At 41.4% G+C, this 27,827-nt stretch overlaps 1 protein-coding gene across 1 annotated transcript; it reads right to left on the minus strand.

The window, feature by feature from the left end:
• Nucleotides 1-13,288: 13,288 nt before the first annotated feature.
• Nucleotides 13,289-27,669, minus strand: utp4 (UTP4 small subunit processome component). Its single transcript, XM_026174865.1, has 17 exons — nt 27,590-27,669; nt 26,025-26,189; nt 22,949-23,137; nt 22,755-22,839; nt 22,275-22,364; nt 21,946-22,157; nt 21,696-21,867; nt 19,886-19,977; nt 19,575-19,671; nt 18,948-19,012; nt 18,086-18,205; nt 17,531-17,687; nt 16,403-16,509; nt 16,221-16,316; nt 15,948-16,133; nt 14,606-14,716; nt 13,289-13,541 (listed from the first exon to the last, which is right to left on the minus strand). Exons 2-17 carry the CDS (start codon nt 26,181-26,183, stop codon nt 13,425-13,427), a joined length of 2,055 nt encoding a protein of 684 aa, XP_026030650.1. The 5' UTR covers nt 26,184-26,189; nt 27,590-27,669; the 3' UTR covers nt 13,289-13,424.
• Between the last annotated feature and the right edge of the window lie 158 nt (nt 27,670-27,827).

The following is a 27,827-nucleotide window of genomic DNA, read 5'->3' on the forward strand; positions in this document are numbered from 1 at the left end:
ATTTTAGCGCTACCAAAAAATGATTGTGACCTAACTCGTGACAGAAACAATATTTCCAGCTTCAAACTTGTTGGGTATCATACAGAAGGGCTATATGTGACATATTATATCCCAAACAGTCCATTAGAACTGCTGAATAACTTTTAAAATAACATTAATACCGATAATATGCCGTTTTCAAGCTGCCAAAAAGTGATTGTGGCCTATAACTTGTCACTGAAACAGTATTTCTGCTTCAAACTTGTTGGGTATCATCAAAAAGGGTTAAACGTGACACACAGGAGCCCAAACATTCCCTCAGAACTGCTGAATAACTTTTAAAAGAACATTATTACCGATAACATGTCATTTTCAACCTGCCAGAAAGTGAATGCCGCCTATATCTTATCACTGAAACAATGTTTCTGCTTCAAAATTGTTGGATATCATCCAGGAGGGTTACATGTGACATATTATATCCCAAACACTCTCCAAGAACTGCTGAATATCAGAATCAGAATCAGAATACTTTATTAATCCCGAAGGAAATTGGGGTTACAGCAGGCAGCACGCTAATGGCGCATGCGCACTTACAAAGGAACCTTCTGACCAACTTTACACAAACATCACATTTGGGAGACATGTCAGAAAGGTAGGCTGATAGGAAAAAAACAACGAAAATACATAACATGAGATAAGAGGAGGAGAAAAAAAAAACTCCACTCAGACTGAGCTCCTAGTGGGAGAACAGTTTGATAACAGAAAAAACACCTCAGCACAAAAAGCACATGACTATCAATACACCATAGAAACACAAGACAAGCAACAGGGGCGGGTAAAGGGTAAGAGAGAGCCGGTGTAGACAGTGCATCCGGTCCTGCAGCATGTCTGCGCTGGTCCAGTCGACGGCCATCTTCCCCGGTAGGGCACAAGTATCGAAGGCGTTTGGAAAGGGAGGGGGGATGAGTGTGTGCATATCAGTGCATGTGTGTGTGTGTGTGTGTGTGTGTCCAGAGTTCAGCTGAGACAGTGTCGCCCCGCCAGGCTAAGTAAACAGTCTTCCAGCCAACCCAGGTGGCCTTGCATGGAATGGGGGGAACAGTCTAAACACAGTCTTCATCAGGGTGTTTTGTTCAGCTCCAGCCTTGAGGCGGCAGCTGGCGTGTGGGTGTCAGCAGTGGCGGTCCTAGCCAGTTTGGCGCCCTGGGCGAACACCCCCTCTGGCGCCCCCCCCCCCCTCCACACACACACACACACACACACACACACACACACACACACACACACACACAAAACATATTAAGGATTGTACATTAACATAAAATTGTTGTACACACACACATATGAAGAGAGAGAGAGTATGCATAGTATGCAAACGGCTACCAAACAGCTATCATAATTCGTCATACAATGAGAACAGTACGAATCAACAACTGACAATGACTAATTATTAATATTAAAATCTGTAACATAATGTACTGTTTGGAGTTTAGTCTGTTACTGTTGCTATTTTTACCATTTCTTCTGTAACTCACATAATTTCCTTAGGGATTAATAAAGTATTCTGATTCTGATTGTTTCAGGATGACCTGCCAGTATCCAATGACACATCGGCTTACCTGCATCTTTTGCTCGTTTCTCCTCCTCTTCTTTTCTCTTTTTCTAAACTGAGGCTTTGAACTTTTCTTGTCCGTCTTCCATTGGTTTTAATTTTGCACTCCAGTATGAACACCCATCTCAACCCAAGGATCACCACAACATGATCTAACACACCTACACCTTAGTTCACAGATTCACTTTGTCTAGGGTGCATTTCTGAGATTTCACACAACCCAGGATTCAAATCATGAATACATAATGGATTTGGATTTACAACATTATAAATGAAATGTGCTCTATTTGGAAGCAGCAAGCCCCCCTTTGATGGCTTGTGTGTGAGACTTTAAATCATCAAACTGTAAATTTTAAATTGTTATTGATCCCTTTACCCCTGGTCCTAAAGTGTATATTTATTTTCTTACTCTTCTTACATATATTTTTTGTTTGCTTGCACTGCTGTAACTGGAGCCTTGTCGTCCGTCTCTCTATATCAGGGTCCCCAATCCCAGTCCACGAGGGCCGGTGTCCCTGCAGGTTTTAGATCTCACCCTGGGTCAACACACCTGAATCACATGATTAGTTCATTACCAGGCCTCTGGAGAACTGAAGACACGTTGAGAAGGTAATTTATCCATTTAAATCAGCTGTGATGGATCAAGGACACATCTAAACCGTGCAGGGACACCGGCCCTCGTGGACTGGGATTGGGGACCCCTGCTCTATATACTGGACTGTATGTAGCGGAGATGACAATAAAGTTTACTTTGACTTCAGCAGCAGGCGCACCGAGGGCTCTCGCGCTCACTTTTCGTGTATAGAATTTTGAAAAAACATCGGTGCAAATTATAAGTCTGTATCATGATGTCTGGTGTTTTCGTGTTTGTTGGTTTCTTTTTATTTTGTGTTACTTTGCGAGTTGGTTATTAGATGCTGCTCCAGCCGGTCAGAGAATCCCCCGCCGCCCCGCCCTCTCCTCTCTGCGCCGCAAGCAGCAGGCGCACCTGGCAAACGAAGGGCGCCCTTACTCCCAGCAAATGGGCGATAGAAAACCGATCGGTGCCTATGCCATTCCCAATATGCGCTGGCTGACGTCGGGGCAGCATGAGTACAAGCATTTTTAAATTTTTTTTTTTTTTTTTTTGCCGATGTCCGTGATGCCGCCCCCCACCACGATGCCGCCCCGGGCAACCGCCCGTGTCGCCCGTATCTAAAACCGCTACTGGGTCTCCGCATGAAGTGATGATGGTTTTTACTTTAGTGCGAACAACTCATATGAATTTCAAAGCTGTTCTAACAGTCCAACACTGGTCTCTCAATCTCCCGTTGGAGAGCCGCGAGCTTTCTATGATGTTATCCAAACTTACGTTCCGTGATGTTGTCATTCTTTTTGCTCAAAGAGCAGGTTCTGAGAACTCACGACCGCAGTGCACTTCCCCAAGATGTGATCGAATTTGCGCTCAAAGGTGTTATTCGAGCTAGCCCCTCCAGATGTAATCCGGTTTTTCACTCAGAGGTCTTGTTCTGAATAACTTTTAAAAGAACATTAATACCGATAATATGTCATTTTCAAGCTGCCAAAAAGTGATTGCCGCCTATAACTTATCACTGAAACAATATTTCTGCTTCAAACTTATTGGGTGTAATGAACCGCTGATCTGTACCATAAGTCATCCTTGCGAGGGTTGTCGGAACTGTATGCGCAGTCGCACTAAGGACAGATGTGCCCAGAGGCATGCCCCGTAACGCGTATAGAGCAGTCTGTCGCGGCAGGAATAAGCAGTGTTGGGGAGTAACGGAATACATGTACCGCCGTTACGTATTTAAAATACAAAATATGAGTAACTGTATTCCGTTACAGTTACCGTTTAAAAAGGTGGTATTCAGAATACAGTTACTTTGTTGAAATAAATGGATTACACTGCGGTACTTTCCTGTTTCATTTTGTCGCGGGTCAGGACTGTTTGGGTTTGTTTGACAGCTACGTTCTGTTGTTCCAGGCGGCAGCGTTACGGTTGCCATGGTTACAGGGCGACGCTCTCTCTCTCTCTCTGCGACTGTGTGCTTCCTGGGTGAGAGAGCGCCTTTTCGTTGTTGTTGTTGTGCTAAGCTAACAGGCAGAATGCTACAAGCATAGCTCTAAAGAATGTAGCATCATGGGCAGTGTAGTCCGTGTTGCAGGGAGAATGCACTGCCATACACGTTATGGGTCTGTGAGCGCGAGGAGGGAGAAAAAGGGGAGTGGAAAGGTACGAGTTGTCATCGAGGAAAAACGGGAGCTGGAAGCATGTAAATATAATAATAACCACTTCAGCCAAGAGTGCCTGACGAGCCCAGTTGTAAGTAAGCTATTAAGACTCGACTGTACACCGTGTTCGTGTTTTCCTCCGAAAACAATAAGTTCCGTTGGAGCAGTCTTTCAACGCCTCTCTCTGTCTCTCGCAAGAAAAGTTGACCCACACAACAAAGTAAAGCTATTTTTCGGCTACGAGCCGACAGGGACCCAGTATTAGTCAGAGGTCCCTTTACTACAGTTCGGAGTCGCGGACCTTCAGTAACAGTAATAAACCACACAGCAATAGTACATTCACGTTGTTGTAAAAAGCATGATAATATATTAAGTAATCCAAAGTATTCAGAATACGTTACTGTCATTGAGTAACGTAACGGAATACGTTACAGAATACATTCTGGGGCATGTATTCTGTATTCTGTAATAGAATACATTTTAAAAGTAACCTTCCCAACACTGGAAATAAGTTGTACAAAGTCCATGTAAGTTACGATAATACTTTGATAAGTATGATAAGTGTGTTTCTAATGTAAGGTATGTTGCTGCGTTTGTATTGTGAGCTATCTGAAAACCTTTTTATTCTGTATTTACGTTACTTACATCCATGTGCTATTTTTTTAGCTAGACATGTGTGTCATGCAAGCTAGCAGCACCCCATGAGAAACGGGCCAAAGTGTTTAAGTGTTTACCGGAGTTTTGCACCCTTGGCAAGCGGACTGAGGTATGTGATGAGAGATGATCTGTTGTTATATTTTATTTAACTGAACTGTGTAATCCCTTGATGCTGTTTGAAGTAACCCCTTTTGTTTTATTTAATCTGTGACTGTATATCTCAGAATTACTTGTTTGAACTTGCCTGAATTAACTTAAGCTCATTGTTGTTATTGCTCATTGTTATAGTTCAAAAAGTACTGTACGGGTATCAATTTTTTCTTATTTTATAGTTTTCACGGTGCTCAACGTCCAGAGAATGAGCCGTGTGTGGTGAGGAAATAAATGGCTGCACCCGTTAGAGACTCTTCTGTCGTTCTTGATGCCAAGGGCTGCTACAGTGAAAACTCATCGCTGCATTGCAGCCATCTACACTCATCTTATTCTTTCGTCGAACTGTGAGTAAAGGAGTGTATCGCATCATCCAGAGACTGCTGGATCAGTAAAGGACTCAAAATAAGGACATTATAAATACAATGTCATGCACACCTTCATCTTGCAAGCTGTGTGAGCAAATGATCTTCAACATGGCAGTCTAAAGTAATGCAAGAAAGAAAGACCTCTTCTGTATTTAACACAGTAGCATGTAAAGTTGTGATGCTGAATATCCCACATTTCTTACATCAGAATGTCTAAGACTGAATCTGGGCTTTATGCTATCAGTTGTACTTCTGTAAAAACTTAAGTGGCAAATTGTCTGATTTGAGGGCATCATCAGTATTATTTGGGTTTTGTTGCCAGTCTGTGAGGTTAAAGGTGTAAATATCTAAGTTGAGTGTTAATAAGTTTGAAACCACCACTCAACCCATTTGAGTTCAGATATATACACTTAAAAGGGCAGGTGCAACAAGCCAAAAATAAAATTAATAATAATGTTGTCCCCTGTTGAAGAAATAGACAAATCTACAGAGGCACAAGAGGCCAGGTCCAGCTCCAGAGAGCGAAGACTAACAGAAAAGGGGCAGGAGATGCATGAACAGGAAGCCAAGAAAAATGAAAGGTCATTTAGCAAGGCATATGAGTCCTGGAAGGAGTTAGCAAGAGGAGTTAGAACAATGCTGAAAGGTTTCTGCTCAAACGAAGACCTTGTTAGAACACAAACGGACATTAAGGCTAAAGAAGCATTAATGCATGAACTGTATGAGCCTATCCGACGTAATCATACTTCTACTCCAGATGTTGTCAAGAAAATGGATGCGTGTGTTGCCCTAACAACAGAAATTTGTGATCTCATTAGTAAATGACTAGAAGATATAGATAAGACTTTTAATGACAGGCTCGAGAAGGAGCGTGTAAGGATGATATTAAGTAAGGAGGAGTATGGATCTGTTTTTGGGAAAACTGAAACAGAAACAGTTATTTCAGAGCATTCAAAGGGCTCAGATTCATACTCTGGAGCCACCGCTACGACTTCTAGCAAACGTGTGGATGCCGAAGCTGACCTTGCAGCTAAACTAGAACAGGCGAAGGCAATGCAACGAATACATGAACAGCAAGCCAAGTTGAGTAGCTTAGAACATGAGTGGAAAATCAAGGAAGCACAAATGATTGCAGAAATGACAGCAAAGCTAGAGGAAGAGAGAACTAAACTGCAACAGCTACAGGCAGAAAATGAGGTAAAAGTAGCAGCAGCCAGAGTGAGAGCTTACAACAACTACGATGGATTGGAAAGCCTTAAGTATGAAGCCGATGACAAATCACAACTTGATAGCCAAATCATTGAATCTCAGAATCCATTGAATCCACAGGCTGAATCATTTCGACCTCAGTGTGCACCACCTGAGATTTTGCAAAAGCAACAGGAGGTCAGCTTAACACAGGAGCTTGTAAGCTTGTTCGTCTCCAACCGTCTGCCTGCACCTGAACCCACAGTGTTCACTGGTAGCCCTTTAAAGTTTATACACTGGAAGATATCCTTTATGGCATTGATTGGCCACAAACCCCTCCCCGCAGGCGAAAAAATGTTGTACTTGAAAAGTTATCTTGCAGGTGAGGCACGGAAGGCGGTCGAAGGATTCTTCTATCGAAACTCAGAAGATGCATATCAGGGTGCCTGGGAGATTCTTCAGGAGAGGTATGGAAGTTCATTTGTCGTCCAAAAGGCTTTCAGGGATAAACTGATGAAATGGCCAAAAATAGCTCCCAATGACCCAGTAGCCCTCAGAGAGTTTTCAGATTTCCTTCAAAGTTGTGCCGAGGCCATCCCTCATGTTAAAGGGCTGGCAATTCTAAATGATTGTGAAGAAAATCATAAACTTCTCAAAAAACTACCCGAATGGCTGGTACGCAGATGGGGTTGCGTTGTTGTGGATGAACTAGACAGATGTCAAGAGTATCCACCATTTGCTCATTTCACCAAATTTCTACAAAGGGAAGCTAGAATTGCCTGCAACCCCATTGCTTCTCCCTTCTTATTAACCAGTAAAGTAACAGATGAAAGGTTTCCTAAGAGAACCAAGGCACTCAGCACCAATGCTCAAGCTAAGCACTCTGCAGGTAAACCAGGGACCTTAATTTCAAAGCCAAGACCACCATGCTTCGTCTGCAACGATGAAACACACGGTGTCGCCAAGTGCCCAACCTTTGCCACAAGGCTTCCTGATGAAAAGAGAGCTTTCATTCGTGAAAACCATCTTTGCTTCGGCTGTTTAAGAAAGGGTCACACTAGTAAAGAATCCAAAGAAGGCACACATGCACTATATGTGGTCGAAATCATCCAACTTGCTTGCACATAGAGAGAATTGAGGGAGCCAGTGAAATGTTAAACAGTGATTCACCATCTGTAGGAAATGAGACAAAGGAAGTCCGCAATGTCATGTCACACACATTGACAAGATACTCCTCAGCTACGTCCAGCATTGTTCCAGTTTTTGTGTCATTGGCAGAAGACCCCCACAGTGAGATTCTCACATATGCTCTGCTCGACACACAGAGCGATTCAACTTTCATCTTGGGAGATCTGGTCTCTGCACTAAATGTGAAGACTCAGCCAGTGCAATTAAGGCTCAGTACAATGACAGCAGTAGACACAGTCATAGCTAGCAAAGTGGCTTGTGGATTGCAAGTTCGTGGGCTCCATAGTGAGTCGCATGTTCAGCTACGCCAGGCATACACAAGGGATTTCATCCCAGTCGATAAGTCTCACATTCCTACAAAGGACACCGCACTTCAGTGGCCACATCTGAGGCAACTGGCAAACAAGCTGCAGCCACTTCAAGACTGTGAAGTGGGATTGCTGATTGGCTATGATTGCCCATCAGCACTGGCCCCATTGGGTATCATACAGAAGGGCTACATGTTACATATTATATCCCAAACAGTCCATTAGAACTGCTGAATAACTTTTAAAAGAACATTAATACCGATAATAGTCATTTTCAAGCTGACAAAAAGTGATTGGCGCCTATATCCTGTCACTGAAATAATATTTCTGCTTCAAATTTTATGGACATCATTCCCAAGGGTTATATGCAACACATTTTGCTGCAAATTTAAATCAAGCCTTTATTGCACAGTGTATAAAACCTCAAATTTCAAAAATGTTGTAATTCAAAAATAATACAAAACAAGGATAATGGCCAAATGGAAACAGGTGGGAGGAGATCTGCTTAAACAAATTAGGAACACTGAGTAATAGGAAAGAGAAAACAAGCGGTAATAAAAATGTCGATCCAATACAGCACTTATTAATTGAAACGAAAACCAAAAACGAATAACAATTACATCCAATTAAAGAAGAAACCACCAGTTAAAATAAACTAACAAATAGACCAGAAACAGGGGGTATAGCGGAAGCTCAACACCAGTAAACCATGGAACAACATATATATTAATTCTTTGCATACAGTAACTATGCTAACATGTTAGGAAACACAAAATAATTGAATAATCCTACAAACAAATTGCAATCAAAGCTGAACTCTAATGTTGTGAACAACACAGAAACGCACACAGCAACACGAACATAAATTAATGAATTAATAAACAAATAAACAACCAATAAATATTATAGGAGACAACGATACAAAACAAGAAACATTTCAAATCCCTAGAAAAATTGACAGCGTCCCTAACTTTCTGACCAGCATGCTTCACAAACAAATGGGTTTTTTTTTTGCTCTTGTGGGGCTTTTTTTTGGGGGGGGGGGAACAATGTTTAAAGCAATAACAATAATAATATTTATATTTATGACAAGGTGCAATAATAATTAATGTGCAATAATAACAGTGTGCAATACACATACACTTCTTCTTTTTTTTATTACTAAGTTAATATACTGTGTTGTGTTGTTTGTGTTGCGTTGTGATGTGTCATATCGTGTCGTGTTGTATTATATGTATTGCCGACATAGGACAGTTTTCCAATCTCATTGTACTATTGTACTATGTATGACTGTGCAATGAAGAGTTATCTTATCTCTTCTTGGCACAGCTCCTGTGGTACCACCGTGGGTAAATGTTGCAGCCAGTATGAATTAGACAAAACAAGGTAACACGAGTATTTTGTTAAAAGTGTTATACAAATAAGTATGTAAATAACAATCTTGCAAAATACTCAGATCATAAAGCAGTCCACCATTCATTACAACTACAATAAGTCATATGATGTGTGGTCTGTGATATTTTTAAAATTAAATTTTGTTTCATGATTTTTTTTATCATCTTTTTAAGCTGAATAGGCTGAGGACATGTAAAACAAAAGCATTTATCCATTGAGTGTCACCATCGTGGTTCCCACAATAGTGGCATAGGTCAGTCAGGTCATCTTCAAATACAAGAAGCAAATACTTTACTTTTAACAATAATGAACTCTGTTTGCAAGACTACATAATAAGATTATAGCAAAAAAAGAACAATATTAAAAACACATTCAAGATAACAGTCTGTATTTTACCATTTAATTTATATTTGTAATGATACCTGTATTCTCAAGAAGACATATTGCAATCTGTTGTCTCTGACTTGCAATACTTGAAGCAGAGTTCTCAAACTCTACTGGAACATCTTTTAAGATGCACTCTGCAAACTGTGAATAAAATATATAACAATGCAGTCATTATTTGAAGTAACATTTGCTATTCAAAAAATTTGAATCATATTTATTTTTAGAAAAATCACAGTAAGTGCTTGTGTTGAACAAGAACGAGGACACAAATGGATACAATGGAGGAGACAGAGCAGAGACTAGAACCAAAAGCAAGTGGTTTTATTAAGGCAGGTAAACATGAACAAAACGCCAGCAAAGACGGAACAGGAGTAACAACTAAAGTGGGAAAATAATTATGAAAACTGTTATGAAACTATGATAAATATGAACCAATTTCGACAACTATCACAGCTCCTTCCTGAAACATCCTTGCTGCAGGAAGGAGCGCTTTCCCAGATAATTCATCCCAACAGCAGTTAGACTCTATAACTCAATCACGATGTCATAATTCACTGGACTTTGTGGACATCCATGGTTACAATTCATGCACATTGCACCTTCTATGTTTATGGACGTGCAGGTATACAGTATATGTATGTATATGTATACATATGTATATTTAGTGTGTACATATGTGTGTTCATGTATATCTATACGTATAGATATCTATTACTTTATGTGAACAGTAGTGGTAGAATGGTTATGTTAAGTTATGTTTTTGAAATGGTTTTCTAGGGATTTGAAATGTTTCTTGTTTTGTATCGTTGTCTCCTATAATATTTATTGGTTGTTTATTTGTTTATTAATTCATTAATTTATGTTCGTGTTGCTGTGTGCGTTTCTGTGTTGTTCACAACATTAGAGTTCAGCTTTGATTGCAATTTGTTTGTAGGATTATTCAATTATTTTGTGTTTCCTAACATGTTAGCATAGTTACTGTATGCAAAGAATTAATATATATGTTGTTCCATGGTTTACTGGTGTTGAGCTTCCGCTATACCCCCTGTTTCTGGTCTATTTGTTAGTTTATTTTAACTGGTGGTTTCTTCTTTAATTGGATGTAATTGTTATTCGTTTTTGGTTTTCGTTTCAATTACTAAGTGCTGTATTGGATCGACATTTTTATTACCGCTTGTTTTCTCTTTCCTATTACTCAGTGTTCCTAATTTGTTTAAGCAGATCTCCTCCCACCTGTTTCCATTTGGCCATTATCCTTGTTTTGTATTATTTTTGAATTACAACATTTTTGACGTTTTATGCACAGGTTGAAAATGACATGTTATCGGTAATAATGTTCTTTTAAAAGTTATTCAGCAGTTCTGAGGGAATGTTTGGGCTCCTGTGTGTCACATTTAACCCTTCTTGATGATACCCAACAAGTTTGAAGCCGAAATATTGTTTCTGTCACGAGTTAGGACACACACACACACACACACACACACACACACACACACACACACACACACACACACACACACACACACACACACACACGTTATATCAGTTGCACGGAAGTATCTGGCAACGCAAGTAATCCGGGCGCTGCAGCTTTAAGCAGCTGCGCGCGCTCCCGCGGACGGCAATCACTTTCTGGCACATCACCTGCTGCGGTGAGATAAGGAAGACAGGATAAACGCTTGCGTCGTTGTTTCACAGAACAGCATTATCAAAATGTGGCGATGGTCACATTATCCAGCAGACGTCACCGTGGAGATGGGCTCGAATGTTTCAGTGTTTCACGGAGCCTCGCCCTGTCCAACACTAGTTAAAAGTACAAACCGTGGATATATAAGTAAATAATATTCTGCGCTTGACAAACACGTAAATTCCCACACTTGCTCAATGAGCAAGACCTACCACACCTGGTGCACAGGTGTGCACCTCCCACTACACCCGCTATTGTCAGTGCTGCCAATTCTCCTGGGGATCTCGGAATTCCCAGACAATACACAATCGTCATTTGAAAAAAAAACAGGAAAGTGGGTGGAGAAGAAGCAACAGTTTCACGAAAATCCCACAAATGTGTTCATCCGCCCACACTTTTCGATCAGACAGAGGGCGGAGATTGGTTTTCACCAGCATGACTACCTCACTGGAGGTATGCGACTGCCCAATGTTGACCCCAACTCTGCCCGTGGAAACTTTTATTTCCTGTGTAGATTTAGAAAAAAAAAAGGCAAACTTCAGTCAGTAGTTGCATATCTTTGGTACAGAGTCCCTACCCAAGTCAAAGTTGTTGCTGCAGAGGCAACACTGAGAGATGATACTTCTTCCAAGGTGATACTTGAATGTGCCATAGTTACAAGTAATGTTATTATTTTGGAGGATACTTAAAGTAAATACAGTTAAGCATATACAGTGGATATTATTCTGGTCTCGGACAGAAAAAACAATGTCAATCGGTTTATTTTTCTAAGCGCTAAATTAACTCAGGTTTGAGGGGGTATTCAAGCCTTTCCCAGCTGTGTTCAGTTAACTGTCGGGTTCACGCTCAAATCCACACCACTGATCAGTTTAAAATCACTAACCTGGTGTGAGGAAACCGAAGAACCCGGAGAAAGCATGCAAACTCAAAGCAATGACCTCATTCTGAAATGTGTGAATGTGAGCTTGAATTGTTGTCTGTGACTCTGCAGCCCACCACATCTCTTAAGTGGCATGCTTTAGCTAATCGACACCCTTGAATTGGGGAGGGGGGTGATTTATGGATATTTCACAGTCATTAATTACCCACATGGGAAGCACAGTTGTGCATCAAGAACATCCTGAGCTCTCATTTGGTGGGTCCTCTCGGGGTTCCTCCCACAGCCCATAGACATGCAGTTAGTGGGGTCAGGGTTTGCTGGTGATTCTAAATTGGTTGTCGGTTTCTCTGTGTTAGCGCTACATAAGCAGAGTGAATCAAAGACCATCTATACTGAGAGGTGACAAGTTTTAGATTTAATAGAATATATTTACCATTTGTATACTTCAGGTAATGTAATGCTATAGACTTTTCCCCCCCAAGTGTCTATAAATGATTCTTTCCCAATTAACTGGCTGTAGCTCAGGTGGCAGAGCAGGTCAGCCACTAATCAGAAGGTCGGTGGTTCGATCCCAGGCTGCACGCCAAATATCCTTGGGCAAGATACTAACCCCGTGTTTGCCTACTGGTGGTGGTCAGAGGGCCCGGTGGCGCCTGTGTCCGGCAGCCTCGCCTCTGTCAGTGCGCCCCAGGGCAGCTGTGGCTACAATGTAGCTTGCTATCGCCAGTGTGTGAATGTGTATGTGAATGGGTGGATGACTGAATGTAGTGTAAAGCGCTTTGGGGTCCTATGGACTAGAAAAGCGCTATACAAATGCAGGCCATAACTGTGCAGATTAATTTATTCCATTAAAGGGAACAACATGAACATTTTAAAAACACAAATTAACACCAAAGCACAGGTTTAAAAACGTTCGCTTCATATGTCAACAGTACTGTAATCAGAGTGGCATTTGGCTTTATTTTCTCTAAAAGCATACAGTTCTGTGAGATATAAGTCATGCATGAACTAGTTTTCAGCACTACTGAGACAGGATGTTTCCAATTATAGAGATCTTGTGCAAATGCAAGTCCTACATATTTGTTTAATAGTCACACGGAAGGAAAAGGAAATCCAGGTTAAAGATTAGAAGTCATCCAGGTCTTTGTGTCTTTGAAACGTTCCATCATTTGTCTTTTCCCCATCATATAGCTCCAGTCTGGTTTACACTTTTGGTTTCCAGCAAGTTCATAACATTAAGTGAAGAAGAGACAAAGATTTCAGCGCACTTCTGCATCCAACACAGATAACAGTAAATACTTTATTTTATTTTCAAATTACATTATCAAAACTTTTTGTACAAAATGGATACTTAATACAACGAGGTAACAATCTCATCCTATCACATGTACTTTTAGGTTGCAAACTTCTTCTGGCGGACAGGTGCTGGCAGCTGAGACATGATGTCCAGGAGGGGGCGCTCCACTACCACCAGAGAGAGATCCTCCAATAGACTGACACACATGAGGTGCTGTGGGACAAAAGATCAGTAGAAGAGATGTCAGCAGAAAAGTGGTAACTAAGTGGCTTGGTGAAAGAAGCATCAAAATTCTGGATCCATGGCCAGGAAACGGCACAGAACCCACTGAGAACTTGCAGTGAATCCTCAAGAAGCTGGTGGACAAACAAAACCCACAAATTCTGACGAACTCCAAGCACTGGTTATGCAAGAACGTATAACCAGTATAATATCCACAGAGGCAGGTGTCTGCCACAGCCAACGAACCCAAGTGCTACAATCTACAACACACATTAGCAGAATGTGAGATACAAGTTGGAACGGCATAAACTGAGACACACAACCAAGTGGTTGTGATAGTGTACAGGAATATTTGTGCCGCCGTCTCCCTCTGGAAGATATCATCAGCTGTGGTTGTGAACAACAGTGCCAAGGTCCTGTGGGACTTGAAATTCCAGACAAACAAGGAACTGCTAGTTCTAAACTTCCAGGATCTTCTCTCCCTTGCACGAATCTAAAAATAAAGTGCTCTGCTATTGGACTGAGCTACAAACAATGAACTGAAAACCGTTGCTGTACATCCACCCTTACCTGACATAGTGCACCTTACAACACAAAAACATATTTTATTTTCCAGCATGTTTATAACTTTAGCCAATAGCAGGACTTTCTCTTTTCATTTGCTCTGGTTAACTTTGTGTCTTCCTCACTCACAGTGAAGAACAGTCACACTTTAGTGACACGTGGCTACAAGTGTGCGAGCTAGTAGAACAGCTTCATGTGAAGGATTAATGGAAGCTGAAAGTTATTTTTTATTATTTGTAGTTTATTGTTTATTTGTTGCAACAACAATGACATTGCTCAAATGTCTCATTTGAAACAAGGTGGTTTCTTTGCTTTTTGACCACCGTGCAGCTCTGAATTATTTGTCTGACTGTGATGATGTGTATTTCACAAGGTGGGATTTCATCCTTGAAAATTACTACATGTGCGCTTATAAACATAGATGAGTGTGAAGCGGACGCTACTGTTTGAAGGAGTAAAATGAAAGATTGTAGTCACCATAAATATCCTACCTGGAAACTCTTACAGATCTTAAAGGCATGGCTTTGTCCAATCCTCTGTGACACAGGAAGGCTCTTTAATGTCATTTGATTCCAGAGCACTGCATTCAATTCTGGGAAGGGCTGCATGTAGATACAAAGACACAGAAATACACAGTGACAGAAAGAGATTAGTAAAGCCTCAAGATTCTCAAAAAATCTTTCTAAAAATATAGCCAGCTCTTGACAGAGGCGGTCGCACTTTCTCCCTCTCCCTTATCTTTCCTGCTTGGCTTCTCATGTCTTTTGTATAGTCTCGCTTATTCTAACCCTAAGAGAGTCTCCCAGACTTGTTCTCTAAAAACCTAAAGAAGAATTATGGATTTGATCAACTGGTCCCTTAACAGAATTGACACCCTCCTGGGCTTGGGAGAGCCTGATTGTCCTGCAGAGACGTTTGTTGCCAGATACTCGATGGTTGGTTGCGTCGTGTGTCTGGCGACACTCTCGATGGAGGACATTGAACAGCTGATTGGAGCTGGCTCGGACCTGGCTTATCGAAGAACATGAAGCGGCTATAGCTGTTCAAAATCCCACAAGGCTGGCCGACATGATAGACGATGGGCAGGGCTGTGAGTACTCAGACTGTGTTTGTTTTTAAACGCAATATGGATAAGATCTTGAAGAAGAACAATGGGAATTGAGAGACCTGTTGACCAGTGACTGACATTAGACCAACTGTAAAATTGGAAGCAGTTTGTTCGCACTAACCAAAACAACTACCATCTTCCTCTCATGCGACCCCCCCTGGCGCCAGCTGGATGCTCAAGGCAAAAGCTGGCGGGAATAACAAAAAATCTCCCAAGGACTTCTCGATTAATTGTCCTAATGGATACATACAAACTAATCCAAAGATATTAGTTAATCAGTCATACAAGGGAACATCAGTGAAGAGGAGTATAAATGCAGACCACAGAATGTTCAACAAGGTCTGAAATAACTGCTGAACTGTCCATAAATCCTTGGAGAGGGTTAAAATGTTTGCTCATGACTCAGACACACACAGATGTTTAAACTGCAGTGGTGTCCATAGTAGGAAACCACAGAAACAGCTGCTGCTCTCCACAGAAGTCTGCAGTGCTTTGTAGTTTTGTGTGCTCAAAAACAACACTGCTGAATTAGTTATGATGTAGCATGAAGAGAGAGGCAAGCACAGTGGTGTTAGTCACATGATCAGGGCTGCCACTGGTTCTGGACTTCCTGTTATTAAAGCTTATCGAGACCATTGAATCATATTCAGCTTTCTCCTCCATCTCTATCACACTGACGCCTGGGCCAACTATTTTAACACAGCTATGGACATGCACACACATACCAGACTCTGATCAATGATGCAGAACATGTATGTGTCGTGCAGAATGATGTGATCCGGGTTTTTCGGGTTGAAGGTAATGTGGGTGATGGGCGTGTCCCGCTCCAGCCACAGGGAAAGCAGTCCTTGTGCCTGCAGTCTTCGACTCCACTGTGTGTACTCCTTCTGCACCAAGGAGAATTCAAAGATCTGCACACGACAGAGAACACATGCAGTTACAGGATCTGTTGGTTACTATGAGATCTGAGTAAAACTAAATCTTAAGCTGTTTCTGACCTGCTGGTCAGCATGCACAGAGATGAGATTGTTGGTCACTGGGTGGATGGCGATTGTAGTCGGACAGGAGTTGTACACAGGAACCATACAGTGGAGCTACAACAAAACAAAAATTACAATTTTACAAACTCCAATCTATCAAAAATGATTCAAGTTTGACACATCAATAAATCAGAACTCACCTTCATCTTGTGGAGGTTGTAGATGTGGATCTCACAGTCAGTGTTTGCTGTAGCCAGCCATTTACCATCATCACTGGCACAAAGGAGGTGCACTGGCTGTCTGGAACCTTGATATCCAACACACATACATACACACACCAGTTATGCAAGATGTTATCAAACAGTTACAACTGCACAGTATAGCTGCATGTAGCATTGGCAGGGAATGGCCTTCGTGCATTAGGATTTGTTTACATGTGACCACACTGGCAATTTGCATCATGGAGCAGAAGCAGTGAGGATCTCTGGCAAGAAGCCTGAGGAGAGTTAAGCAAGAGTTGAGTCTACTGCTACAATCTACAAAGAGGAAACAATAACTTGACAGAAAGAGCTGCATCAGGTCGGGAATGCCTACTGGTTACCATTTAAGTCCGGCTTTGATCTGTCCCTGTAAATATCGGGCTTTACAGAACCGTCCCTAGACATTTGAGGGAGAACGTTTAGTGCAATCATTTCTTTATATTTTCCTTCCAAGGGGCCAGACCTTCTTGTACCGTAATCTTATTACAAGAAGCTATGATGAATCCAAATTTGATATTTTTGATGCGTCATAAATATGTATAAAGGAGGTCAGAACAGCGAGTTTACAGGCATCTGTAAAACATGGTGGAACGTCTTGCTTGGCTTAGGATTATTTTTGAACCAGAAGTATTGTTAAAATTATTGCAATTGTAATTAAATGAACACACAATCACTGTCAGCTTTTTGATCACCATGCAATATCATCTGGACAGTGGTTTCATTTATCAGCATGACAAAGATCCCAAACAGTCTCCCAGCGCAGTAAAACTATACCTGGATAGAAAAGTGGAAAAAAAATGCACACAATGGTGTGCGTGTGTGTGTGTTGGACTCTGGACTCACTAACAGGCTCCGAGGAGCATGGAGTCTAGGAGCCAGCTTCAAGTTCCAAAAACGCATTCACTCGAATGCATTTTTGGAACTTTAGCCTTGGTGAGATCACTCAGGCCTGGGCATTAATTTGCTTCAAAATATGATGCATGTACACAATATATTGTGTTTAAGGTACTGTCTTGTCTTTCCGTTTGGTTTGGCTTCTGTGGGTTGTGCTCCTGGCTTTCCACTCACCGGTCTTATGTTTAAGGGTATGAAGATATCTGCACTCCTGTTGACTGACAGCAACAACAATAACTGAAGATTGGCAGGAGGAAGCAAAGAGTTTGGAGGAGTCAGAGGAGAAGCAGAGCTGGTGGACCGAGCGAAGCTCTTTAGGCAGCTTGGACACCTGGAGAGATGAAGACACAGAGACCATCACACTTTGTTATATTTAGTCAAAGGCATCATTTTACTCTTGTGATTATTTGAGCAGCTTTACATGTAAAAACTTTTGTTGGATGGTAAATTGACACATCCAGTGAACCTGCGGTCTACACCCCGGTAGCTTGTCAAGGGGGGTAAATGTTAGTTTTAGCCACTCTGTGGTGCATTGAGAGAAGAGCTGTGCACTGTTTGCACTCACAGTTCTTGACAAGAGGGACATCCCACACAGTACTTAAGACACATACATTGCTGAAGTTACTTTACACCTTTAGAAAAACAAAAGAAAACAAAAACTCCTGCTATGATTTAAAGTTGTGTTATTTAAGTGCAATGTCACAGGCATGCTCGTGCTAAGGTACCCACCTTGTTAATGCTGATGGTGTTGTTATACTGTATTCTGTAGAGACGAACACTGGAGACAGTGGAATATGCCAACCAGCCTCCACATGCAGACAAAGCACTACAGCAGATGTGATCCTCTCCCTGCAGGAAGCGACACACAAAGTATGGATACATCAAGCACACTAGCGCCTAAAGCTAATTCTTCAAGGGTCATTGTTAAGTGTCTTGTTCAATCTGACTGAAAGGAAACAGAAAGGCCACACTAACACACTAGGGACATCATTTCCCTGCAATTAAATTAAATGTATTTTATTAGAAGACAATGTAATTATATTTAAAGCTGGTCACATTAGAATTAGAAGGTCAAAGTCTGTTTTTTTAATTTTATTTATTTATGTATTTATTTAACACACTATAAAGACATAATACAATTGCAGTGCACCCCCAATTTTGTTGCACATGTACAATTACAATAAAGGACGTTTCTATTATTAGGATGTTTTGCTGGACTCTTACCATGTGTGCAATCATGCTGCTGTAGTTTTAGCAAATGTCCTATAAAGTTATTTTGTGAATCACAGGACGTACACAAGAAAACTTCACTGTAAAAACACTTTTCGCACATATAAGGGCGTTAAACACACAAACAAGACAGATTATATATTTTAGTGTTTATGTCAACTAAACACTGATAAGTTACCAGATTTCATGATTGTAGAGAATTGTTTTTTCCTGTACACTTTCTAAAAATGTGACATTCCTTGTGAACAGAAAGGCCTTGACGCCACAGCTCGAAAGGAAGCAGCCAACTTTTAGAGCGTTGCAGCAAACCAAATGTTGCTCTGAAAGAAACTACGGATACATCGAAAATATTAACACATACCTTCCTCTTCAGCTCGATCAGCTTCTCTGGTTTCCTCTTCACAGGTAGACGGTCACCAGGTTTTCCTGTGTGTACATAACAGAATTATTACACTTTAGCTTTTCCACCAGTACCTACTCGGCACAACTCAATTAAACTCCACTCGGTTTCTGCCACATCTATTACAACTGAGCACCACCTAATGCATGTGGGATTGTTACAGCAGTGCAGCCAAAAGTCCTGTGACGCAGTATGTGACACAAACACAGCACAGCGATGGAGGTCGTCAAGGCGATGGTACACCTGCTGTCATTATTATTATTATTATTATTATTTACTCATCAAGGATTCTCATTACTGGACTGTAATTCATGCAAAGCTGCTGTAGTATTCAAGAATAAACTGTGGAACTGGAAATAATCATTTGTTTTATTTGTCCCTTCAAGGGCATTTTTCATTGTTAGCAAATCAGTGAAGGTGCCGAGTGCACAATTAGCACGACGAACAAAGCTGAAGCAGACACAATAAGGGGATTATTCTCAATAGCAGTAGAATTTTTTTGTTTCATTGTTGATTAACTACGTAGATCAAAGAGCTCCTTACATTTTCTTATAGTTAAATGTTTCTCTATTCAAGTGTGTTGCTCACCATGTCCTTCACTTTCTCCAAGTTTCCACAGCTCTAAGCGATCAGGGAACTGGAAGAGAAGGAGTCCAGCTTTCTTTGCACAGCCAACCAGGCTCCTCTACAAGAAGACAGAAAAAAAGGTCACTGCACATTGTAACAGGAACAGTCATGGACAACATTGTTTTAATAAATGGTATTAAACATTATTAAAGTGCTTCAGAATAATTTGTTAACAGGCTAATCCATGAAATACAGATAGAATAACAGGTTAGTTGAATTTTAAAGACACCACTTTAGCTGAATTGACTTGTTCGACGTTTTCTTCTACTCACATGTGGAAAAGCTATTTTGCGCAGTGCTGACTCTTGAGTGTTCTTCTCCACCTTATCCAGCAATGGGCGCACCACCAACTGGGTGTCCATACCTGAAGGAAAATATCGAAACTTTACATCTAAACTTTAAATCCCTGGGTTGCTTCTTTAGCCACTTTGATTTAATGCGCTGATTTGCATGATCCCAAATGTTTTTTCCTTTTGTCACCTTAACTTTTTACAAACACACATCATGAGACCAGCATGACTGAATTTGAATGTAAAACTAACGGCAGCAACAGCAACTTGACTTTTAAAAGACAGGCCCTCTCTATACCCAGCTCTATTATCCATCTGGACACTACCATAACCACAAACAGACCACTAATAGGGACATGACATTGTGTTCAATAAGACTTCTATACAAGCCACCTTCTTTGTGCAACCAGGGTTGTTGCCTGTACTGGCCATTAGAATGAGCACAGATTTGAAGCACAGAAGCGAGCCATCCTTTATTTTCCACATTTTCCAGCCTTCGTTTCTCACATGTACCAAACAGCAGAAAATAGTCTGCTCCAGATGCTTCTGGACAAGTGGAAATACTCTGTGTTATTTAGGTGAGGTTGCTGCCTTGAGAGGATGCACTGGAGGCAACACTGGTGATGCCCTCTTTGTAGAGGTAAATGCAGTTACCTACACTTTGCACATCAGGCAATCTGACATCACAGACTTTGTCCTGGGGAGGTGGCAGGTTAACACAGTGTTGAATACTTGCATTCCTACATTCATCTCTAGATCAGTGATTTTCAGAGTGAGCCGGGGCCCCCTGGTGGCCACAAAGATACTACTGCAGAAGGGCCGCAGAAATAACAGAAATTCAGCTTGAAATTACTCTGTGTACAGCTACATATTCATATAAATGTATTTTTTTTTATATAAAAAGCAAATTAAAACATATAATTTGAGATGGTTAGTTTGTGATATTATTCATTACGTTGACCTGAATTTACTGCTTTTGTATTTAGGTTTGTGTCTAAGTGGCAGGTGAGTCTCACTTTGTCTTTAACACTTTGCGTATGACTGGGTAACATTCACAAGGACATAACTCTCCCTCATCTTTTGATTAGAGTGAAGATTTAAGCTTGGGTGGGCTCTATGGGAGTTTCTTGTTTTTAAGTAGGCCACAGCACTCTTGAATTTGGGAATGGGTGCTCTAGAGAGCAGGTCACAGGAAACTTCAAGGCTGCAAATACTAACTTCTATGTTTGCTTGAGGTGAGGAGGATGACATTTTATTAAGACGCTTTGTCCCTTTCCTTCTCATTCATTTATTGGGGAGCCCGTCTCCAATGATTAAACAGCATGAACCTTCATGCTGGCACACATTTAAATGTCTCTATGGCACACGAACACCTCTGACGTCTGTCCCTGTGCCTTTGGTGTACTACATATGAGCTCACGTGATTACTCCTATGTATTTTTAAAAGATAAATTTATGTGAATGCATCACTTTGTTTGAAATTACACATTAATCTCTAAATTTGAGCATAATATCATTTTTTCCTATTAAATGATCTAAAAATTACTGACTGTACCTTTAATCTAATAAGGCAGCTCTACTCCTTTGGAAGATCAAAAAAACTAGTTCAGTTACAGCTTCACCTACAAAGCTCATCTTTCGCTACCAGCCATCATGTCAATAGCAACATTAAAAGAACACTTAGAAAACATCTTTACTGACAGAATCGTGGACTCATCGCCTGTATAAACTTTGAAACATCAACAATAACCGATTACATATAGAAACTTCCAAAAGCAGATTTAACACTTACCTCCAGAAACCACTGCGGTGTCTGTGTGAGCAAGTGCACTCACATCATGGGAGTGGTTTCGAAACGTCCTGGTCCGGACCCACTCTTTATCATGCTGGTCCACGGTTGAGGAGATGAACTGGAACTGGATGACAGTGCCCTCGGATGTTCCAGCTATGACACTGCTCTCATCCTGTGAAGCATTTATAACCAGTGACTTTACAGGTGTGTGCACCCATAGCTAGCTGCAGCAGTGAGTGTATCATCTCACCTTTGAAACGGACAGAACCAGAACATCCCACTTGGTGACCAGGTAAGTTCTAACCAGAGTTCCTGTGAGTCCGTTCCAGATCTGGACCTTTCCTGCAGAATCACCACTGATGATGGTGTGGTCGGACAGATAACCAACACTCCAAACAACCACTTCTTTATTCTTTGATGCTCCCATAGCCCTGTCCACCAGCAGTCTGCGTGTAGCATGCCCTGCAGTCACAAACACAATCACATCAGTAAAGAACACACATCTCTTCTCATGCTCCATTTCAGTTTTAACTGATTGTATTTCTGCTAATTGTGCAAAGCAGCTCAAGGAGAAAATACCCGTCTCTGCATCAAAGATTTTGATCATGTCAGTCATTCCAGCAGCAATCTGTGCACTCGATGGATGCCAGCACAAAGATATGATGCGTCCTAAAGAGGTCAAATACAACTGAATCAGGCGGGTTCACAAACACAAATATTTGTTTAAGACAGTTTTGTCATCCAGTGGTTAATAACACAAATGATCTCATCTTCTCATTAGTATAGGTGCTGTCTCTGTCTCTCCAGAGCGCAGACTCCAAGTTGGAGTCAGAAAAAACTCGATGCACCATTTGTGGTACAAATTTGTATTATGCAAAAGCACAGCCTGACACCATTTTAAGTTCAGTTGATCTGTTTTCAATACAACACACAGACGACAATCGCAGCTGCAGTAATATTAGCTGTTCTACTGTTCACTGTCTAACGTTTGTAGCCATTTTAAAGACAGAAATGTAGACTCTTTAAAGAAAAGACCTGTGAACTAGTTTGTCGTCTTACCTTTATGTCTGTTGAGGTTTCTTTGAAACTGGATCCTCTCCTCCAATATTGCAAATATCTTTACAGTCCCGTCCTCACAACCAACCTGACCCAGAAAACATTTCTTGTGATTAATGTATCAACAAGACTTCCTGATGAGTCTGACACAGGAAATATCTGAAGTGTAAAATAACATCCAGAAGGTTTACACTCACTGCCAGCTGTGTTCCCTGGCTGTTGCTACTGATGGTCCAGATTGGTCCTCCATATGCATCTACAGTATACTGGGGCCTCAGGTTCTCCAGGTCATACTCTGTGATCTCTCCATTCAAACCAGCACTGAACAGTCGATGGCCCACCCAACACAGAGCCTCAGTAGCTCGGCCATCCTGTCCTGGGATCACCTGAGAAAATTAAAACCAGTGTGGAGGTTAGGTTCATTTGGTCTGCAGCCGTGAATCATCTACCTTCCTTCTGCCATTACAGAAACAACAGACACAACACAAAAGCAAAGTACAAAATACCCAAACCAAAAATTTATAATAATTTTAGCATCATATTATTACCCTCAAGACCACTTTTACAAAACTCCATTATGCGATTGAGGGGTTTGAAAAAATGTAGAAAAATGCAAACCCTGAGCTTTGGCACCTGACACATCTCGCACTCACAGCAGTGATCATCATGCCCTGTGGCTACATTTAACCACTTTCATTGGCTTTTAGCAATTAAAAAAAAAGAAAGAAATTTGGACAGTAACCAGAAGCCTTGGTCTTGAACATCCACCCATCATCCACACTTCAAACGGTGAGGTGGATGTGTCTCTTTGTGCAGTTCGAGTGTCTGGCTAGGCTCTTTAACATGGTTACTGGGGGTGAGGGGGTTCCCATGCCTGCCACTCTCCACTTGTCGTGGGAGCTTCCTGACATCTTCTCTCTCACACACTAACACACAGCAGAATTGTATTTTTGTTTATCTCCTTTTATTTTTTAAGGTGCTATGTGCATTTTTAGATCTATTTGGTACAGATGCAGGAGTTGGAGACCCAGTGTCTCTGTTGGCTTCATCCTTGACTCCTTCAATAATGAGGGAAATTACTGCACAAAACAACAACACTATGGTTTAAGAGTGTGACAAAAAGTGATACAGAGCAGTGAAGGGTTCCCTACAATTAATCTTCCAGCCATTATCAAAACTACACTATACTGCTGAAGTAATCACTTATCTGCCTTCACACGCATTTGAATTTGATGGACGTCTCATTCTTAATCCATAGGGTTCGATATGATGCCAGCCCACCCTTTGCAGCTGTGACAGCATCATCCTCCCTGGGAAGGCTTTCCACAGGTTAGGAGTGTGTTTATGGAAATGTTTCATCATTCTTCCATAAACACATTTATGCGTCCAGACACTAATGTTGGATGAGGAGGTCTGGCTCAGTCTCCGCTCCAATTCAAATTCAAATTCAAATTTTATTTGTCACGTACACAGTCATACACAGTACGATATGTAGTGAAATACTTGGACAACTGCTCGTGACCTAAAGAGAACAAAAAGGAAAACGGCTATGAATAAGATAGGAAATAAATATGAAAAATTAAAAAGGGTAAATTTAACTAGGAAGGAATAAAATATAAATTAAGGTTAAAAATGAAATAACTGTACAACACAAATTAGAATGAAGGGTAAATTTAACTGGGAAAGAATAAGATAAAATATATAAATTAAAGTTGAAAATAAAATAACTGTACAACAAAATACACAATATAGAACTATATAAGAATGTATGAAGAAATCTAAATATAAATAAATATATACACAATAACAGCAGCTGTACAAGTATTAACCGGAAATGAAGAATATAGTGACCAGTGTTGTGCAAAACCAAAGTCCAGAAAGTCCAGTGTGTGTGTAAGAACTGTATGTGTGGGTCAGTACTGTGTGGTGGTGTAATTGAGAGACCGTATCGCCTGCGGGAAGAAGCTCCTCCTCAGTCTCTCTGTGTTGGTCTTCAGGGAGCGGAATCGCTTTCCTGACCTCAGCAGAGAGAACAGTCTGTTGTTGGGATGGCTGAGGTCCTTCACGATCTTCCTGGCCTTGGTCCAGCACCGCCTGCTGTAGATTGAGTGCAGGTCAGGGAGCTCGGAGCGGATGGTGCGCTCAGCTGACCGCACAACCCTCTGTAGAGCTCGTCTGTCCTGCATGGTGCTGTTCCCGAACCAGGTTAAGATGTTTCCCGCCAGGATGCTCTCTATGGTGCACGAGTAAAAGTTCCTGAGCACCTTGGAGGGCAGTTGGAAGTCTCTCAAGCGTCTGAGGTGGTAGAGACACTGTCGGGCCTTTTTCACCCCCATCCCAAAGATGTTCTGTTGGGTTGAGATTAGGACTCTGTGCAGGTCAGTCAAGTTCTTCCACGCCAAACTGTTCATGTCTATATGGACTTTGTTTTGTGCACTGGTGTGCAGTCATGTTGGAACAGGAAGGGACCATCCCCAAACTGTTCCCACAAAGTTGGGAGCATGAAATTGCCAAAAATGTGTGAGCATGCTGAAGGGTTTAGGGTTTCTTTCACTGGAACTATGGGACCAAGCCCAACCCCTGAAAAACAACCCCACACCACCAAACGTAACACTTGGCACAACACAATCATACAAGTACTCTTCTCCTAGCAACCTCCAAACCCAGACTCATCCATTGGATTGCCAGATGGAAAAATGCTCCATTACTCAAGAAAACATGTTTCCACTACTCTAGGAACCAGTGGTGGCGTGCTTACACCACCTGTATGTGACGCTTGGTGATGTAAGGGTTGGATGCAGTTGCTTGGTCGTGGAAACACATTCTATGAATCTCTCTATGCATTGTTCTGGAGGCCATATGAAGTTTAGAGGTCTGTAACAAATGAACCTGCAGAAAGTTGGAGACTTCTGCAGACTATGCACCTCAGCACCTGATCTCACTCTGTGATTTTACACATCGTACCATTTTATGGCTGAGTTCCTGTTTACAGTACTACTAACAGTGGACTGTGGAATGGTTAGTAGAGAGGTAATTTCACAACTGAGCTTGTTGCACTGGTGGCATCTTCTCACAGTACAATGCTGGAGTTCACTGAGCTTTTGAAATTGATCCATTCTTTCACAAATGATTGTAGAAGCAGTCTGCATACCTAGCTGCTTGATTTTATATACTTGTAGCCAACTCGGGTGTTCCAATGGATGATTTGGATGTGTGAATGAATACTTAGTGCATTTAAACCATGCAGTAATGTCATCTATCTGATGGCATTACCTTTTCTTGGAAGAAATTGTCATTGAAGTTGAAGATTTCTACTGCGCCATCAGCCCGGGCCACAGCCAGCCGCTCAGTTTGACTGTTGAACGCCATGGTCCGGATAGCACTCGGCATGTAGTCGAAGAAGCGGACTCGGTGTACTTTAAACTCGCCCATTATTGACTAGAAAACAGGAAAAAAGGTAGTCTCATTTCAGTGACAGCTGGGCAAAAGAAGCAAAACAATACTCATAAAACAACCTTTAATGGCATTTTGAAGTTCATTGAAGGTTTTTCTTAGTAAGAAATTGACAATTCCAAAAAGCCCAAATTATTTCTTGAAAACACTTACTGCCGATCTGAAAATGTACCTAGAATACATAAAGACGTTTCTTACAATTTGCAGTTTTATCATATAAAACGCTTCGTCCTTTTCCACGAGCAGTCACCTCTGCCTGCCAGTATATCACAAAGTTTGACAAGATTAAGACCTTGTATCAAAGCAATAAAATGAAAAGTTCGCCATCTCCAGTTCATAAAATATACAGAAATGAGCAGTCTTTTCACTGTAATGGAGATTTAAAAAAAATCATCCAAAAGTTCAGGAAAAAAACCCAGATAGATACAAATGATAAAATTTTTTGTACATGATTAAGTGAAATAACTATTTGATGCCTTGAAGCCCAGTCAAAATTCTGGCTCCCACAGACTGGCTATGCCCCCTTGTGGCACATCTCAACATGAGTTTTGTCTCATCTATGGTGATGGCACACCATAGATGAGACAAAACAGCTGTCAGATGAGCTCTGATGAGATACAAGACCATCAGAAAGGAGCTTTGTGAGAGGGTGACAACTTCCGGTGAATCGGGATCCTGCTATGTGGAGTTGTTTACAATACATCTGCTCCCTACACCATCTTGCTGCGGACCCTAACTCGGGGAATGTTGAATGCCCAGTCCAGATACCTCGAACTCCGGAGTTAGCGCGTTCAAGAAAAAGCGAGGGAGGAAAAACAGGCTTTTGCATCAACACCACATATGAGTGGACGGAGTGAGGCCTAGGGTCTTTTCCGGAGCACTTCAGAGTTTGTATGGGCAGTGTGTGTGTGTGTGTGTGTACGGCGTCCATCTCTGTGTCTCCATGTTGGGTGAGTGTTTATATATGCGTGCATGAGGGTGGGAATGTATGTTTGTGTCTGTGTGTCAAAACGCGTCTTAGACTCCCTCTTTCTCTTATAAGATCTCAGCCCCCCAGGTGTGGGGGAGCCTGAGGTGTTCTACTTTGTTCGTTACAACGGGCTGACATGTGGATAAACATAACCAGTTAATGTGAACTGTAACACCGGTCTGCCACCTGAGGTACATAATGAGTAAACGAGTTAAAAATCTCTCACACGCTGCGCTGAATATATTAATCAAACAAATATCACAAAATTCACACATCTAGGTAAAAAAAGTGCTCGCTCTGTGTGCTAATATAACTGCGACAACCTACTCGTTAGCAAAGTGTAACACCTTACAGCTCATTACAAACACGTCGTGTAATTCAGTTGCATTAATTATTAATGTAAAACATAAGTTACCAACTGTGCCTCTTCGCTGTCGCCAGACTATCTTGAACACCAACTGAGACACGCCAGGACCCACGTTGTTACCCTTTGAACCGGTAGTGGATTCATGGACATACGTCATCACGTCGACAGTACGGACAACGGCTTGGATAAAATGTAGTGGATAGTAGTTGCATATGGATTTATTGGAATGGTTCATTCAACTGCTCCAAGTATCAGGGAGTTGGTAATTGGTGCATGGATTCTTTGT

Source organism: Astatotilapia calliptera, chromosome 7, assembly GCF_900246225.1.
Source record: "Astatotilapia calliptera chromosome 7, fAstCal1.2, whole genome shotgun sequence".
Lineage (NCBI taxonomy): Eukaryota > Metazoa > Chordata > Actinopteri > Cichliformes > Cichlidae > Astatotilapia > Astatotilapia calliptera.